The sequence below is a fragment of the Pleurodeles waltl genome, chromosome 12, assembly GCF_031143425.1.
Source record: "Pleurodeles waltl isolate 20211129_DDA chromosome 12, aPleWal1.hap1.20221129, whole genome shotgun sequence".
Lineage (NCBI taxonomy): Eukaryota > Metazoa > Chordata > Amphibia > Caudata > Salamandridae > Pleurodeles > Pleurodeles waltl.
The window spans coordinates 48,428,892-48,444,910 of record NC_090451.1 but is presented as its reverse complement, the minus strand read 5'-3'; the positions used below and the strand labels follow the sequence as shown (position 1 = coordinate 48,444,910).

The 16,019-nt window shown below is 45.7% G+C and overlaps 1 protein-coding gene across 3 annotated transcripts in view; it reads right to left on the bottom strand.

The window, feature by feature from the left end:
- Positions 1-16,019, bottom strand: part of ARHGEF18 (Rho/Rac guanine nucleotide exchange factor 18) — a 389,375-nt gene that overhangs the window by 114,957 nt on the left and 258,399 nt on the right. For all 3 annotated transcript variants that reach the window (XM_069215795.1, XM_069215794.1, XM_069215797.1), the window contains one exon: positions 1,536-1,606. In XM_069215795.1, coding sequence (XP_069071896.1) covers positions 1,536-1,606 — 71 coding nt within the window. The remainder of the gene's footprint in view (positions 1-1,535; positions 1,607-16,019) is intronic.

Genomic DNA, 16,019 nt, shown 5'->3' with positions numbered 1-16,019 from the left:
ATCGAGGACTCAGAGATCTGCGGTCTTCAGCTCTCATTAGAAGCAAGAGGATAAACGTAGTTTTAACTTTTTTTTTGGAGAACCTGGGAGTTCACCACTTTGGACTAAAAAAAACAAAAGCATCTGAAAGTCAGAGGAGAAATAAAAGTCTGTGTCAGAGAAGGCAAAGGAGAAATGCGTCAATCAACCGTTTCAACTTGCATCAGCTCAGAATCAACAAGGGGAGGGGGAGGGGGGAGTGAAAAGCACTATATCACCAGTTCGTGTATTGACAACTTTCACTGCCAAAGGGTTTGCACATCAAAATGTCACACATTCATTCTCATTTCACAACGACATATTATCAACATGGAAATCTTCTTCAATTGTAGAGCATCCAGATAAGACAGGTATTGAATTATGTTCAAATTCAAAGCTTTTATTAGCTCACAATAAACCTATACTTTCCAATAATGTTTTAAAAAACAATCCTATAACGGACCTACAAGTACGTGATGTAAGCTCTCATGTCTGCCAGTCTTAAATACTCTGCTTTTCATGGACAGTGAGTTCTGTACAGAAGTTAAAACAATATTACTGTATGTCAACATTCTTGCAGACAAAAACTCTATTGTGAACCCTTTGTTAAATCAAAACAAAAACTGCAACCAAACACAAAAGACCCAAAGATAAAGCTCTTGGAAAGGTTGCCAGGTACTTCACACTTAAAAACTGAATTGCATGAAAAGGAATAAGCTAGACAGATGAATGCTCCAAAATTCTTTGAAGCCTCGGAGAGTACCAGAGGACATATACTTACGGGTAAGATAGGAAACCCTGCAATGGAGGTGGGACTGGCCACGAGCGGTATCAATATTATTATTTTACTGTTTAAAATGCAGATACATTGCATCCTGAAGGTTAGCCTTCAGATTAGTGAGAGAGGACCTGGGAGTACATGGAAGCCTCCAAACAACTGTGGCTTGCAAAAAATTACTTTTCCACCTGAAACTTGCAGGGGGGTGAAGCATAGCATGTTTATTATACCTGAGCGTACTATGTGCACTGTACACAGAGTGCAGTTTGTTATAATGGAGGCAAGAGTCAGTCTGCAGTAGAACTAATAAGTGGACTGTACATCAATAGGCAGCAATATACAAATAATGGAAGCCAGGACTTCAAAACTTAGGGAAGCAAAACCTAAATTGCTCAGAGGCAGCAGCCTGCCCTGCCATGGCCAGCCTAACCCCCAGCAGGGCTGCATTAAAGGAATAAGCCTTGGCAGGTATACTCTCCCTCACAGGACATTTAACAATCATAAAAAGGTTGAAATTGAAAAGAATTCCAGAGAACTGTGGTGCTTCAGGGAACTCTTGTGAACCAGTGAAAAGTCAATGGTTCAGAGAAATTTCCAGAAACCCAAGCAAATATTTAGGGGGCACAAATCAAATAATTTTGCCTAGGCCTACATGCCAGTTCACACAGATCTCTGCTAGCAAGTGAAATTGTTTGCAATTCAAACAAAGATCCAGAGCTTAGAAGAAAATACAACCTACCTTGGGTTTCGTGCTGCCACTGCACTCAGCCAGTAGTGTCTTACAGTTCTTGTGGGTGTTTACTGCACAATCTGCAAGGGGATAAGGAGAACACAAGTTTACTCTTCAGTTTACTGTTTGCATTTCTTAAGTTATATTACGTAGACAAGAACCACTCGCCTGTAGCAGGTCATTACATCACAGGTAAGCACATCAGGATTATTACATCATGGCCACTACATCCGAACTACCTATACTTCACAACTCTGCAGTTGAGTTTACATTTGAGATACAATTACTAAGCAGAAAACTGTGCATGGCGGGGGCACGAGTTATAGTTACCTTAGGTCATAAGTTCTATATTTATTATATCCCCAGGGAGGTGGCGGTCCCATGGGGTGCTGCACAGATTTAAAGTTAAGCCCAGGTGAGGAGGAGGTCCCCAGGGGTGCCCTCCCCGCCCCCCACACTCGAAGTTTAAAGCCCCAGGGAGGTGGTGGTCCCAGGGGCTGCGGGGGTGCTGCACAGCTTTAAAGTTAAGCCCAGGTGAGGAGGAGGTCCCCGCAAACCCCCCCCCCCCCCCCCCCCCAACTCATGAAGTTTAAAGCACTGGGGAGGTGACGGTCCCTGGGGAAGCAGGAGGGGTTGGGGGTGCATTTCATATATATATTTTCCTCGGGGAGGTGACCAGGCACCCCCCCACATTCACAGTGAAAATGCCCTGGGGACCTGGCCCACCCAGGGGCTTTAGAAAAAACAAGCGCAGGAGGCCGAATTTTTTTCTTCTTTTTGTGCCACAAATTTGCGGCAAAAAAAACAAAAAACTAAACACAAAATGCTTTTTTACTAGCTGGGGTCCCTCCCGGTCCCCAAGAACAAGGCTGGGGGGGGTGGTCAGAGTATTCCTGCCATAGCCCCTTTTCATTTTTTTAACTGTTTTTTTTTTTAGGGACTCGACTAAAGCGGACTGAAGTGTTGGCAGCCAATCAGGGCTCTGCATTTCCCTGCACAAGCTTGTCATTATTTGTGAAGTCGTCAAGGAGGATCTTCGGGCCTAGATATACAATTGTATTTTCCATTACTATCTTAAAAACTACTGAAGGGATTTACACAAAAGAGTCTGCATCACATCCTGAAAGCTAGCTGTCTGCCACATTTGGTGTAAGTCCGATCAGTGGTTCGGGCTGTAGTCATGTCTAAACGTCCTATGGGGATTAACATGGGAAACCAACTTTTTTGACCCACCCCCCCTTTTTCTCTGCCCCGCGTGACAGAACACCTCCAAACTTTCCTTGCGCAACAAGAATTACTGTGGCACTTTTTGTGGAAATTTTATAAAGATTCGTCAAACGGTGCCAAAGATATAGGCAAGTAAAAAACACTTGTTTCTATGGAAACATGGTGCCAACTATAACTACCTACTGGCAATCACCACTAGGATATATATGTATATATACATATAGCTATATATCAAAGGTGTTTGATGGCATGTGTGGCGTGTGTATATATATACACACACACATATACACACACACACACCTACAATATATCTATATCAAATATTACGCAGTGGCGGTCACCACTATGTATCTGTGGTTCAGACGCACCTTCCATTGAAAAGCATTTTTTGATTTGCTTATAACTTTTGATCTACAGGACAGATCTGTATGAAACTTGAAGACCTATCAACTCAGCTAAGTTTCGACACGGTAAATTTCAGGAAGAGCTGCGCATGAGAACAATAATTTATAAGGGAGGGATGAAAAAGTGAATCATTTCCCATTTTAGTTCTCATAAGAAATTTTGACAATCTTTATATCAATATAGAACTTCACACAGAAAAGGTCTTTTTTCTTTATTTGGTGCAAATCTGTCCAGTAGTTCCTCAGACATTTCTGTTTCAAAAAGTTGTCAGGCAGGATCTAACGGGTAACTACTTTTGTATATATTATTCAAACCCCCTGTCATTCACATTTAGATTTTTTTTTTTCCCACACAGTTTGATTGGATGGAAGCGCTGACGTCCACAATTAGGGGTCTGGAAAAGCGCTGTAGCAGAAGCAACATTACAGTGCGGCTGGGGTGTCCAGCGCAAGCCCGTGCTTACCCACCCACTCACTCACACTTACCAACACTGAGGGCTGCAATCAGGGACTAGAAGCGCTCCAGCGGCAGCAAAAGTACAGCCAACGCAGGCATAGATGTACGCACAAGCCCACTCACCCATATCACTACCGTGTGCCGCATTCAGGGACTTTAGGGGGCGCTCCAACAGGACTAATTACAGATAGTCGAGGACAGAGGAACAATGAGAACAGTGCATATTCAATGGATGTCCAAGGACATCATCACTTGCGTTCAATCGGATACACACTTTGTGCCAAAGTGGAAATTATCGAAGTGGCTGAAGGAATGGGCCCTGTCAGCCACTAGTTGTCCACGAAAGCACCACTCACTCTGGTGCAAACTCACTGAGAACTGCAGACTCCGACTGAGAGTAAGGATTGGTGGCGAGGGGGTGGTGGTCCAACAAACGCACAAGATCACAAACATGCGCACTCACGGAGGTACTCAGATCAGAGTACTAACATTGAGTCAATAAGTTGTTACTTTTTTCAATTAGCAGGTACAGTTAAATTGTGATTGAAGTTTATTAAAAGAGGAAAGGTAAATGTATTACAAATCAGGTAAGAAACTACAGAATTTGAAAGGTATGTGAAAAACCCACATGTCAATCTTCATTTCAAAGGCAAATCTTTTTTTAAAGAAAAAGAAAAACGGTGTTATTGTTCTGGCTCAAATTTGTTCACATTGTTAAGGTGAAGTTATGGTTAGGTTTGGTAATAAGATCTTAAATTACGTTAAAAAAAAAAACACTTAGAAATGCACATGAAAATAACCAACCATTTAAAGAGCAATTGTCAGCTGTTAGTTATGGCTAAGTAAACTGACCATAACTTGTGACTCCATCAAGCACTGCCGATGATCTTGCATATCAACTCACCCATGACATGTTGCATTACCTCACGGCCATCGCAACTGAAAATTATGACATCACTGATGACATAATCCAGGACACTGCTGTTTAGGGAAAGTAGGGCCAGGTCCTGTTCAAACCCTGCTGCAGGAGACCAATCCCAATGGGTGCAGCTGAGATTCGCTGCAGAGCCGGCTTATACCCATGCTCGCCCCTAACCTGCTGTTGCGGGCGAATCGCTGGCGCACTATGCCTTCACCCACAAACAGCAGGAGCTGGCTACATTGCATGACTGATGGCCAGACCCTGCGGCCAACCCACTGCCCATCATCCACTATAGCATGCGGCCGAAAGCCTTGCGCAACGAGATTGAATCTTGTGCCCAATTCGCGAATCCACAGAGACCACCAGGGAGGGTGCAGAACTGCCAAATCCTGCGCAGGATTTGCAAATCCACTGCTAAAGATATTTTGATGCTGATTTGAATGCTAATGTTAACCTTAAATGGTCCCCACATGGGCCTAAGGGGTCTCTTTGCCCATTTATGCCCTTTGTAGTGTATGTTTCCCAACAAGGTGCTGAGTGCACCGTGGTCTGTAATTGCGGGCGCAACAGAGACTTTTCTCTGATGGCTGCACCCCTGGATGTGGTGGACGCACAAATCTGTAGCCGAATTCGCAAATCTACAATAAACGATGGGATAAAAAGGCTCCCTAATCCCATGGTGTACCTTTACTTTGTTAACTGGATTCCAGCACACTCGAAGGGTTAGCCAATCTGCATAACAGTGGATTTATCTCAAACATGTAACCTCTTCAAGCCCAGATCACAACAATTTTTAAACTGTAATTTTGCGTGAACTACTGACACTATTTACACCGAACTAAGAAAAAGTACTTCACGGAGTAGTATAAAGTTCTACTGAAATGCCAAGTTTGGTGTAATACCGTTCAGCTGTTGTTCTGTATCAAAACAAACTCTCTCTACTAAAAGGTTTTTTATACCGTGCGACCAGTAGCCAACTAATATGACCCAAAGGAAAAAGCCCAGAACCATGCTGAAAGGCACCTCTTACCTATAGTGCTACGAAGCCATATGAATTGCAGCAGTGAACTACGCAAACACTCAAAATACAACATACATTTTTAATCCATACATGGAATCTCATTTCTGCAGGATTCGTTTTCTATCCACTAAATAAAAAAACAAGAAAAGCTCACGTCTTTCGGACATCACGAAAAGGAGAAGCGGGGAGGCAACATTTCTCACATTTCAGCGCAAACTGATTTCTCAAAAATAGTTCTATAAAAGCTACACTGACCCTAATCAGCAACTGTTTCAATAAAGACATGCAGAGGCCAAAATATTTTACACTTACGGCTAAAGTTCCAAACTCAGAGGATCGAACTAAACATTTACACAGCCTTAGGGCAAATCCGTGCTCCACGTGCGAGAGCCCCGTTAGCGCGGCAGGATACATTAACGAGTCCCCTCTGGCAAATGGGATCTTCGCAGCAACGTAATGATGAATCAAGTCCACTGTAAGAATTTCCTTGTTACAGTGTTGAGCTAATACACAATATCACCGTTTAATACTTATACGGTTAGAATAAGTTTGCAGGAACTTGTTACTCAGACTATAGTCCACAGTTATGTGAGATGCAAGTGTTCCAATACATTCTTATCTCTCGAGCTCCACATAACCTTTAGAGCGGTCTTAGCTCAATGCAGCAAGCCAAAGAACGCATGCAATGTTTCCCTGGCCTGGAGTAACTTTATCTTACAAGGAGTCGTCTTAAAGAAAATCAAAGTGTGTCAAATGTTGCTATGTATATTAAAAAAAAAACTTGTGAATGTAGATGGGTGGTTGATCTACCAGAGAATTGTAAATCATGAACAATGGAAACTCTTGACGAAGTAACAGTCAGAAATCAATATTGTTTAATAATCCGAGGAAAGGCAGGGCCTCCGCTGGCCAGATGCTCATTTCGAAGCAGACATAGAAGAACTACCGAAAACACGAACATAATACGACAATTACTTCTGCCCGCATCTTCTGGGCACTAACTTCAGCCAAACCTGAACAATATGCAAATCACTGCCAGCCTGGCATCAGCAGCGACGCAAACAAAGGCGGCGAAGAACGGGCCCGTGACGTGGGAGGGGACAGACGCACGCGCACAGCTGATGTGTACCCATCTGCAAAGAGGGGAGGACAGCAAGCTGATGGAAGTGGGGAGCCCGGCTGGTAATGAGAGGGACAAGAGGTGCGCCATCACAACGGACTCGAGGAGAAGCCTCGAAGGGAAGGAGGCTCGGCCAGGCACTTCCATTCAGATAATGTGAACAGGACATCAATATCGCCCCCTCCCTCATCAGTGTCCACTGACAACCACTGCCGCGCACCATCAATCCCTAACACACATACAACACTGCATTTCGCTTAAGGACCAAAAACCAGCAGCATTATTTCAAGCATCAACATCTTTATTGCATTAAATGACAAAATGGTAAGGTGTGAATGGTTTTCCCACACACAAACATTATATTTGGGTAATACATATTAAATATTTATATTCTTTTTAAGAAGAAATTACTTTTATTTACACTAAATTAAACAGATGAAGAAATGCAAATTCCCCTCCAAATAGATTATTTACAAAAAGATAGAGCAACTAACGTCCTACATATGTTAAAAGAAAGCTGCTTCCCGCAGGTGTTAAAATACTGGTTTGAAAAATACACCGTAAACTTCATAACCGACAATGCACCGAGGACCGTGCCACCTGCGTTTTTTTTTTTTTTTTTTAATCCAACGTAGCACCACATGTCGTAAACTGAATATATTAAAAACAGATGAATAACTGGCATTGGTTAATAAACATGTGTGACCGATTGGTTGTATGCTTTAGGCTCACTTTATTTTTGCAATCTGGGTCACTGATCATGCTTCTGCATACAACTGGATCAGACTGATGTCACCGGGACGTAAAATGCCAAAAATACAGGTTTTTAAATTTTCAATTTCTAAGCGAGACAACCATCATGGGTGACAGCTGAGTACGGAAATCCAAATTTAAGTACAGGACAGGATTGACTTTTGGAGAAGTGAAAACTGACTAAAAGCGGGAAGAATTCAGGCTCCATTTTGAGATCACGAATGGCTGAGAAATCAATGAGCCACATAACCCTCCAAGGAAAGCTCCAGGGGAGAAGGTAAAGTCCACTCCCAGCTGCCAGACATAGGATGTTTGCTCCACTCACAACCAGGGCATCAAGAGACAACGCGTCTGCCAATGAGCTACGCCTCACCAGTACCCTTGGATGAGAAACCTCAACATCGCAATCTGAAGTCTGCTCATCTGTGAAGCCTACATCAAACATATCCAAGGACCTCCATGAAGCCCTGTGCTCACAGGTAATACAAGTGCAATGAACGTATCATGAGTGGACGGCCTACCTATGATGTTTCTGAAGGATTCATCTTATCCAAGAAGAAGGGTAAAGCTGTCCACAACATCACACTCAGAAAGAAGATGGCACCAGGAACTTACATGGGTTGCACCATAGTACCGTTTGCCAAAGCAGCTCCTGGTTACGGCCAGAATTGCCTTGGGGAGCTTGCAACATAGCGCCAGCGTATACTGTGACTTAAAAAAAATATATATAAACACTGGTCCCTCACTAAAACGAATTCAACTTCTCATTCACCAGAGCAGATCACTAAAAGATACAACAGGGAGGTGGAACTGAGGGCCGGGCGGGCAAACTAAGGGTAGGCTGGGGCTTGTCCCACAAAAAAAGGCCCAGGACAGGCCATGCAGGGGTCTGCTCTCCCTGGTAGGACAGGAACACATCAATAAACGAGTCAGCTCTGTGGAGGCAGCTTACAGCTGCCAAGACACACATCCAAGGCAAAGACACTTTGTCTAGAGAAAATCCAGAAGTAAAGGACATCCCATGAGTAAGGCTCACAGTTTTCCGTTTTGTACTGATTTTTACAGATAAATACAGAAAGAAACCCACCTGCTTTCCTATCTGTAATTATTTTTAAACATGGACAAACAAGAAAAACAGATTTTCTTTTGTATGACTCGCACTGCTGACGACCACGAGTGCTAGCTCAATAGCTGTGTAGACTGAGAAAATGAAAAAAATGATTTCCTAATGTATCTTAAATACTTGCAGCAGTATGGTTGTTTAAGCTGTTCTACAATGCAGTAGTTTCAAATGGCCATTGTACTGTAAATGGCTAAAACCAAAAGGACATTTAAACAGGAGCAAACATTTGTCGGCTAAATAAATGTGAAAATATACCCATTACAGCTTCACTTTTGTAAACTAAACATAAAATAAGTATAGGTAAATACAGATAAAATGAGCACAAAATAAGTAGAGATCAACACAGATGGAGTTGTCAAAGAATATACATGCCATAAAACTGGGAGCCCTAGACACAAGACAGACTCACCGATGGTAAAGACTGCCTGGAGTGATCTGGCTGTGGACAGGGCGAGGGCCCAAGGGGCAGACATGCAGCATTCACAACCAGGTGAAGAAACCACGCAAAGGGGGCAGAACAAGAGATAGCTAAAGAAAGAGACAAACAGGAAGGAACTAAATACAGGAAGGAAAGTAAATGTGGGGAGACCAAGGGAGGAGTAAAATACAAGAGGATAAAAAGGGAGAGAAAGATGGGGAGACCAATGGGGGAGGGAGAGAGGACGAGGAAAAATGGGAGAGACGGGGAGGGAGCGATCAAGTAAAGAAGAAAGGGGGCGCAACAGAGGATGAGAGGGAAAGAGTGAGTGGGCGACAGGTCATAGATACGGCGGGAGGAGGAGTCACAGTAACGTTACCCAGCTCATGAACTCTCTCGGAGTAACAACAAGTGCTTGCCCTCAGTAACTGGCCATGCTGCAGTTCTAATGACCGGCCTGGACACTACGCTCAAAATGTTATTCGGAAAACATTAAAAAAAATGTATATATTTATACAAAAACATATTCGAGTAAGTGAAAGCAGGGGAGGAGCCTTCAATGTTTACAACGCAAGATCTGATGAAATGCGGACACCAGACTGGAGCTTGTGGGCAGTGTGTACAGGCCTCTGGCCTGCCTGTCAGACATCACTCAGAGAAGATGGCCCTGGAAGTAGCCGCATCTGCTGCGGGCTTGGGAGTTTCAGAGCGCCTCTCCCGGCCTCTGCAGCTCGATCTAGCGCCTGCTCCTCAAGCTTTCACAAGGCCACCTGCTGTCCGCGAGCCAGGACCTCAGCCTTTGTGGCCATCAAGAGCACCCGGACCCTCTCACTGTCCTCAGGGAACAAAGCGTCCACCTCCTCACAAAGAGGCCGCTATCTACCAGCCTCGGAGCCCGCATCTGAGGCACAGTCTCGGCTGACCTGTGAGAGGGAGCGCGTGCATGTGCAAGTACAGATGTCTCAGTAAAGCAGACAATCCCTCACCAGTGCTCGTGAACCTGGATTCCGCCTGCAGATTAACAAGATCCGAGAGTCATTAGCACCTCTGCACCCTCTACCATACACCAACAACACGACCTTCACCCGCACACGGCGGAGGTACCGGCCTGGCCTGTACGGACCTGCACAGTAGGAAGACTCATAAGGTGGCCACTGATGCAAAATTCATTAAGGAAATGGACACTGGGGCAGCAACACAGAGATAAAACAAGCACTGGCAAAGAAAATGTCTGGTGTTGGTGCCACCTTTTAGCTTTGTCAACGTTTGTTTGTTTTGTCGGGGTTTATTGAAATATTTTAGTGTTGGTGCGACTAAAGGGGACTCGCCAATATTATTAAAAATGTTGTATGAAAACAAAAACAAAAACTTTGTTTTCGTATATGTTGCCATAGTAGACCAGGTCTCTGAAGGGCACTACACTGATGTGCTCCTTGCAAAAGAAAAAACAGCACAATGGCTGAAGTGAGCTGGCCCAATGCTGTTTGCAGTACTGTGTGGAAGTAAAATATGACAGACACTATAACAGACCAATGGATGAAGAGTGCTGAATTAGAGGAAAAATTAAGCCCAGCCTGGTTACAGCCAGAGTTGAACGGTCTGTTTACGTGGCTGGCTGTCCAAGGACCGCCAGCCTCGTGCTGATGGTCAGACCGCCGCAACAGTGGCAGTTCAAGTGCCACATTACCACCATGGTGGGCAGACCGAAAGTCTTCTGTCCCCGCCAGGAGCATGGTTCCCAACATGATGATGGCGGCCTGAATTGTGCTCAGCCAGGGCAGCGCTGAACTTAACACCGCCTGGCTGATTACAACTTAGCTTTCCACCAGCCTTTCCATGGCGGGGACCCCACCTGATGGAAAGCCGGTTCCGCCCCCCCCAGCACCATTGGAATGCGCACTGTCTGCAGACAGTGCATATTACGAATGTGTGGTGTGTACTACGGTATTGGACTCGGCTCCCTTAAGGAAGCCAAGATCAGTATCGTAGCATTGTTCCCACTGGGCAGCCCGGAAGGAACCACGTGCTACAATGTTCCCGCCGGTCAGCCTGGCGGGAACACTGTAATATGCTTGGGGCAGGTGTTGGGCGTCACCGCCATGATGGTGGCATTCTCCCAGAGAGTTGGAGTCCCGCTAAACTCCTAATGAATCCCTAAGTGGGGCTATAACAGGGTGAGAAACTAGCACACCAGAGATGAGGCTTTTGTATGTTTTATGGCAGTGGTTCCCAACCTGTGGTCTGGGGACCCCTGGGGGTGTGCAACGTCTCTTTAGGGGTCCGTGACTGCTTAGAAAATGAAATAATATTAACAGATTAATGAATTATATATAAATAAAGTGGCTAATTGTACAAGTGAAAATTTTTAAGTGTACTATAGATGTCAAGGAATTTGAAATTGGAGGCTAAAAGTTCATTGGTACCCTCAGATTAATTTGTAGGAGCAGTGTAGGTGCACAAACAGAATACAGTATGGACGATGTGCGGCTTAGGTTGATTTAAAAAAAGGTCCAACCTTCCTGTTAAAGTTACATTTATTTTATTTGTTTGCAACTTAAATAAAATGCTTTATTTTGTGTATGTGTTTGATGGAAGTGCTTGTTTCTGTATTTTCTGTGTATCGTTTTGCGGTTCAAATCATCGACAATGTTTAGGCTGGGGTCCTCAGCTTCCCGTACTGACTCAGCAGGAGGGTCCCCGGATTCCAATAATGATTCAGTGGGGGTCCCCGGGTGCCAGCAATGATAAAGTGGGGGTCCACACAAGTCAAAAGGTTGGGAACCACTGTTTTATGATGACACTTTCGTTGAATCTATGCATTTATTTTGGGGGTTTTGAAGCGCTCTGTGTGGCGCCACAAAGTCCTGAGGGGAGAAGCCAAGGATTGGGCAGCTTCGGATGAACACCAACCACAGGTCCCAGCAGAGATGGTTTGAGAGGTTCCAGTGCCCGGCTTCGGCCATATAAACAGATCCTCGATCAGTTTATGTATACAATGTTAGGGGAGGCTTAACGATGGAGGTACTGGCTTTACCAGACTAACACGCGCCAGGATGGAGGTCTACAAGGTGTGAACCAGGAGTGTAGTGTACGATCACAGCTAGCCACCGTGCTTGCAAAGAGCACCACTGGCATGGCATACGGCTGTGGATGCTTGCTTGTGCTCTGCCCCCTACCCGTGCATGCCACACCCTTGCCACCTGTCCCTTCGCTCAGCCTAGAACCTCGCCACCCACTCTCCGACCTGTCCGGTGCTGTACAGTCAGTTTCCTTTCCACGATCCGCTACAGACTACTCACACCGTAAGTGCAACACTAGTAAGTCAACATTCGGCTACTCACCTGCCCCACACACCTGAGCACTACCTTAATGACCCGTCCTCAGACCCTTCTACCCCTTTACTGACTGGCCGACTTTTCTCACTAACCCCTCGCAGAACCTATGTACCCCCTCGGTCGCGTCTTGTGACCTGTGCGAATGACCAGTGCTGGTGAACACAACCACCCAGTGTCGCAAGCGTACCTCCTTCAGGTGGACCAGTGTGTTCCCCCCACCCCCGACTGCAGAGTCCCAGCTCCCTTCCTGAGGCCTGTCCGCCACTGCATAGAGCCCCGGGTGCATGCAGGCTGTGTGCAGGGAAGGCTGGATCACTGCTGCTATGGTGGGCTGGTCCTTCAGTGCAGACACCCCTCATCGATGGCTCCATTGCCTGCCGCCCCCAAGCCTTGTGATGCTCTGCTGCTTGGCCCATGTGAATCCCCAAGGAGTCTGCGTCACCCCATCCCCCGTGGGCTATATGCTATGTCTACAAGGTCAGTTACTGGGCTGGGACCCTCCTATAAGATTATCACACGGTCCGATTTCCTAAAGGACAACAGGTTTCAAGTCCTGGGCCTTCCTGTAAAAGTCGAAGGCCTTCTGGGAGGTGTAATATTGATTCATTTCAAGGGACACGACTGGACTGATACACGTGAAAGTGATGAATCATAAAAAGAACTCACAGGACTGAAGCATAGTCCCCGATGACTTGGAGTCACCTGGTAACTGCACCCCACCCCCTGCAACGCCCCCCTATTCTTGAAACAAGGCTCTCACTGCAAGGTCCCGTTGTTTGAAGCTTCTGCTCATAGAATTGCGAAAAGTGAAACTCCCACCACTAACGTGCTTATAAAAGCTGCCCTCGCCTCTTCAGCGCTAGAAAAATAAGCATTTGCAATGCAGTGGGTCTCGCTTGCTCAAGTTAGAGCCATTAGTGTTGTAAAATCCTAACCGGACTTTTCTTGCCACATAAATTGAAAAGTAAAACAGTTGACATAAGTGAGACGATTCAAAGCGCCACGGCCGCCATGAGCGCAAAGGAGAGACACAAAAGGAAAAATAAGTTTGCTCACAGTCAAACATATTGGCAAAAGTGCAATTATTCCTGTAGCAGGGGCGATTGCCAAGGCGAAACAAAACCGCCCCGAGGAGGGACAAACGTAAAGCATTTGTCAATGATACCAAAGGATTTTTGAAAGGCAAACCCACGAACGAGTGACAGTGATGGCCGTGTGGTGGGCGTGGTTAAAAGCCCACAGATAAATTACATGTCAGAGAGCTTGCACGCTCGAACTAAAAACAAAACGAAAAGCCAAGCCGGAGACGGAAGAGCTTCAATCTGTACATAAAAAGCCGAAATTAAATCCGAGTGGATTTACAAGTACCAAACTCTAATATCCAGAGCTCTCTCAGATCAAGACATAACAAAGAGCGCTCCGCAAGTTTGTCTGTGCTCCCAAGGTCACCCTAGAGGAGGTATAGACAGATAAACAGAGTAATGGACAGCTAGAGGTATACACAGATAGGTAGAGGTATAGTCAGATAGAGATAAAGACTGATAGGTAGAGGTATAGACAGAAATATAGACAGACTGGTAAGAGGTACGATCAGATAGAGGTGTAGACAGATAGGTAGAGGTATAGGTAGAGGTATAGACAGACAGGCAGAGGTGTAGACAGATAAGCAGAGGTGCAGACAGATAGGTAGAGTGGTAGACAGAGAGGTAGAGGTGTAGACAGGCAGAGGTTTAGACAGATAGGTAGAGGTATATACAAACAGGAACAGGTGTAGAGAGATAGGTAGAGGTGTAGACAGATAGGTAGAACTACAGACAGGCAGAGGTATAGACAGATACGTAGCGGTGTAGACTGATAGGTAGAGTTATACAAAGTCAGAGGTGTAGACCGGTAGAGGCATAGACAGACAGCGATACAGACAGATGAGCAGAGGTACAGACAGAGAGATATACACAGGTAGGGGTGTAGACAGGTAGAGCTATAGACAAACAGGTACAGGTGTAGACAGACAGGTGGAGGTGTAGACAGACAGGTGGAGGTGTAGAGAGATAGGTAGAGGTGTAGAGAGAGGTATAGACAGAGAGGTAGAGGTATAGACAGAGAGGTAGAGGTGTAGACAGACAGGAACAGGTGTAGAGAGATAGGTAGAGGTGTAGAAAGATAGGTAGAGGTATAGACAGGTAGAACTATAGACAGACTGGCAGAGGTATAGACAGATACGTAGCGGTGTAGACTGATAAGTACAGTTATACAAAGACAGAGGTGTAGACCGGTAGAGGCATAGACAGACGGAGATAAAGACAGATAAGCAGAGGTAGAGAAAGAGAGATATACACAGGTAGGGGTGTAGGCAGATAGGTAGAGGTATAGACAGGTAGAGCTATAGACAGGCAGGCAGAGGTGTTGACAGGCAGGCAGAGGTGTTGACAGGCAGGCAGAGGTGTAGACAGGCAGGCAGAGGTGTAGACAGGCAGGCAGAGGTGTAGACAGGCAGGCAGAGGTGTAGACAGGCAGGCAGAGGTGTAGACAGGCAGGCAGAGGTGTAGACAGGCAGGCAGAGGTGTAGACAGGCAGGCAGAGGTGTAGACAGGCAGGCAGAGGTGTAGACAGGCAGGCAGACAGGGGTGTAGACAGGCAGACAGGGGTGTAGACAGACAGACAGGGGTGTAGACAGACAGACAGGGGTGTAGACAGGAGTAGAGACAGAGAGGTAGAGGTATAGACAGACAGGGAGATGTATAGACAAGGGTGTAGACTGTAGACAGATAGAGGTGTAGACAGAGACAGATAGGTAGAGGTATAGCAGACAGGGAGAGGTATAGACAGGGGTGTAGACAGATAGAGAGGGGTGTAAACAGATAGAGAGGGATGTAGACAGACAGGGAGAGGTACAGACAGACAGGGAGAGGTATAGACAGATAGGAGTGTAGACAGAGGTATAGACAGACCGGTAGAGGTATAGACAGATAGACAGGGGTGTAGACAGATAGACAGGGGTGTAGCAGACAGGGAGAGGTATAGACAGGGGTGTAGACAGATAGAGAGGGGTGTAGACAGACAGGGAGAGGTGTAGACAGACAGGGAGAGGTATAGACAGATAGGAGTGTAGACAGAGGTATAGACAGACAGGTAGAGGTATAGACAGATAGACAGGGGTGTAGACAGATAGGTAGAGGTATAGACAGGGGAGTAGAAAGGCCAATTAACGGTGCTGGGATCAGTAAATGAAAATGGGCCCACGTCACTCACCCTACTCTAAAGGTTCCTTTCATGGCTCCAATCAACAGAAAGAAATCTGGCATCAAATAATAAATAAAAAAATGAAAAGTCAAAGCCGGTCCCTTTGAAATACTGACACGGAGAAACCCAAGAAAGCAAACAACGATGTCCAAGCACCATTACCCCCCCCAACCCAGACTACACCCACAAGAGCGCCAGGCGCCACATACATGGCGATGGTCATCGTAACACCCTGTTCTGAGACAAGAACAACAAAATCCAAAGGCAAACAGTGCGCGACACAAAAGGGTGTTTGTCCGTGAGGTTTAAAAGTCACAGGTAGAGCAGATTAATTCAGAACCAGAATTCCACCTGCAGCCTGGGTACCGCGGCTTAAACTGTAAACGGTGTACTGTGTATGTAAACGAGGCCTGTAAGATCACGGCACAGGCTCGCAGTCCACCTGGCTTCTCCAGGTGTCTGACGCCACCTAC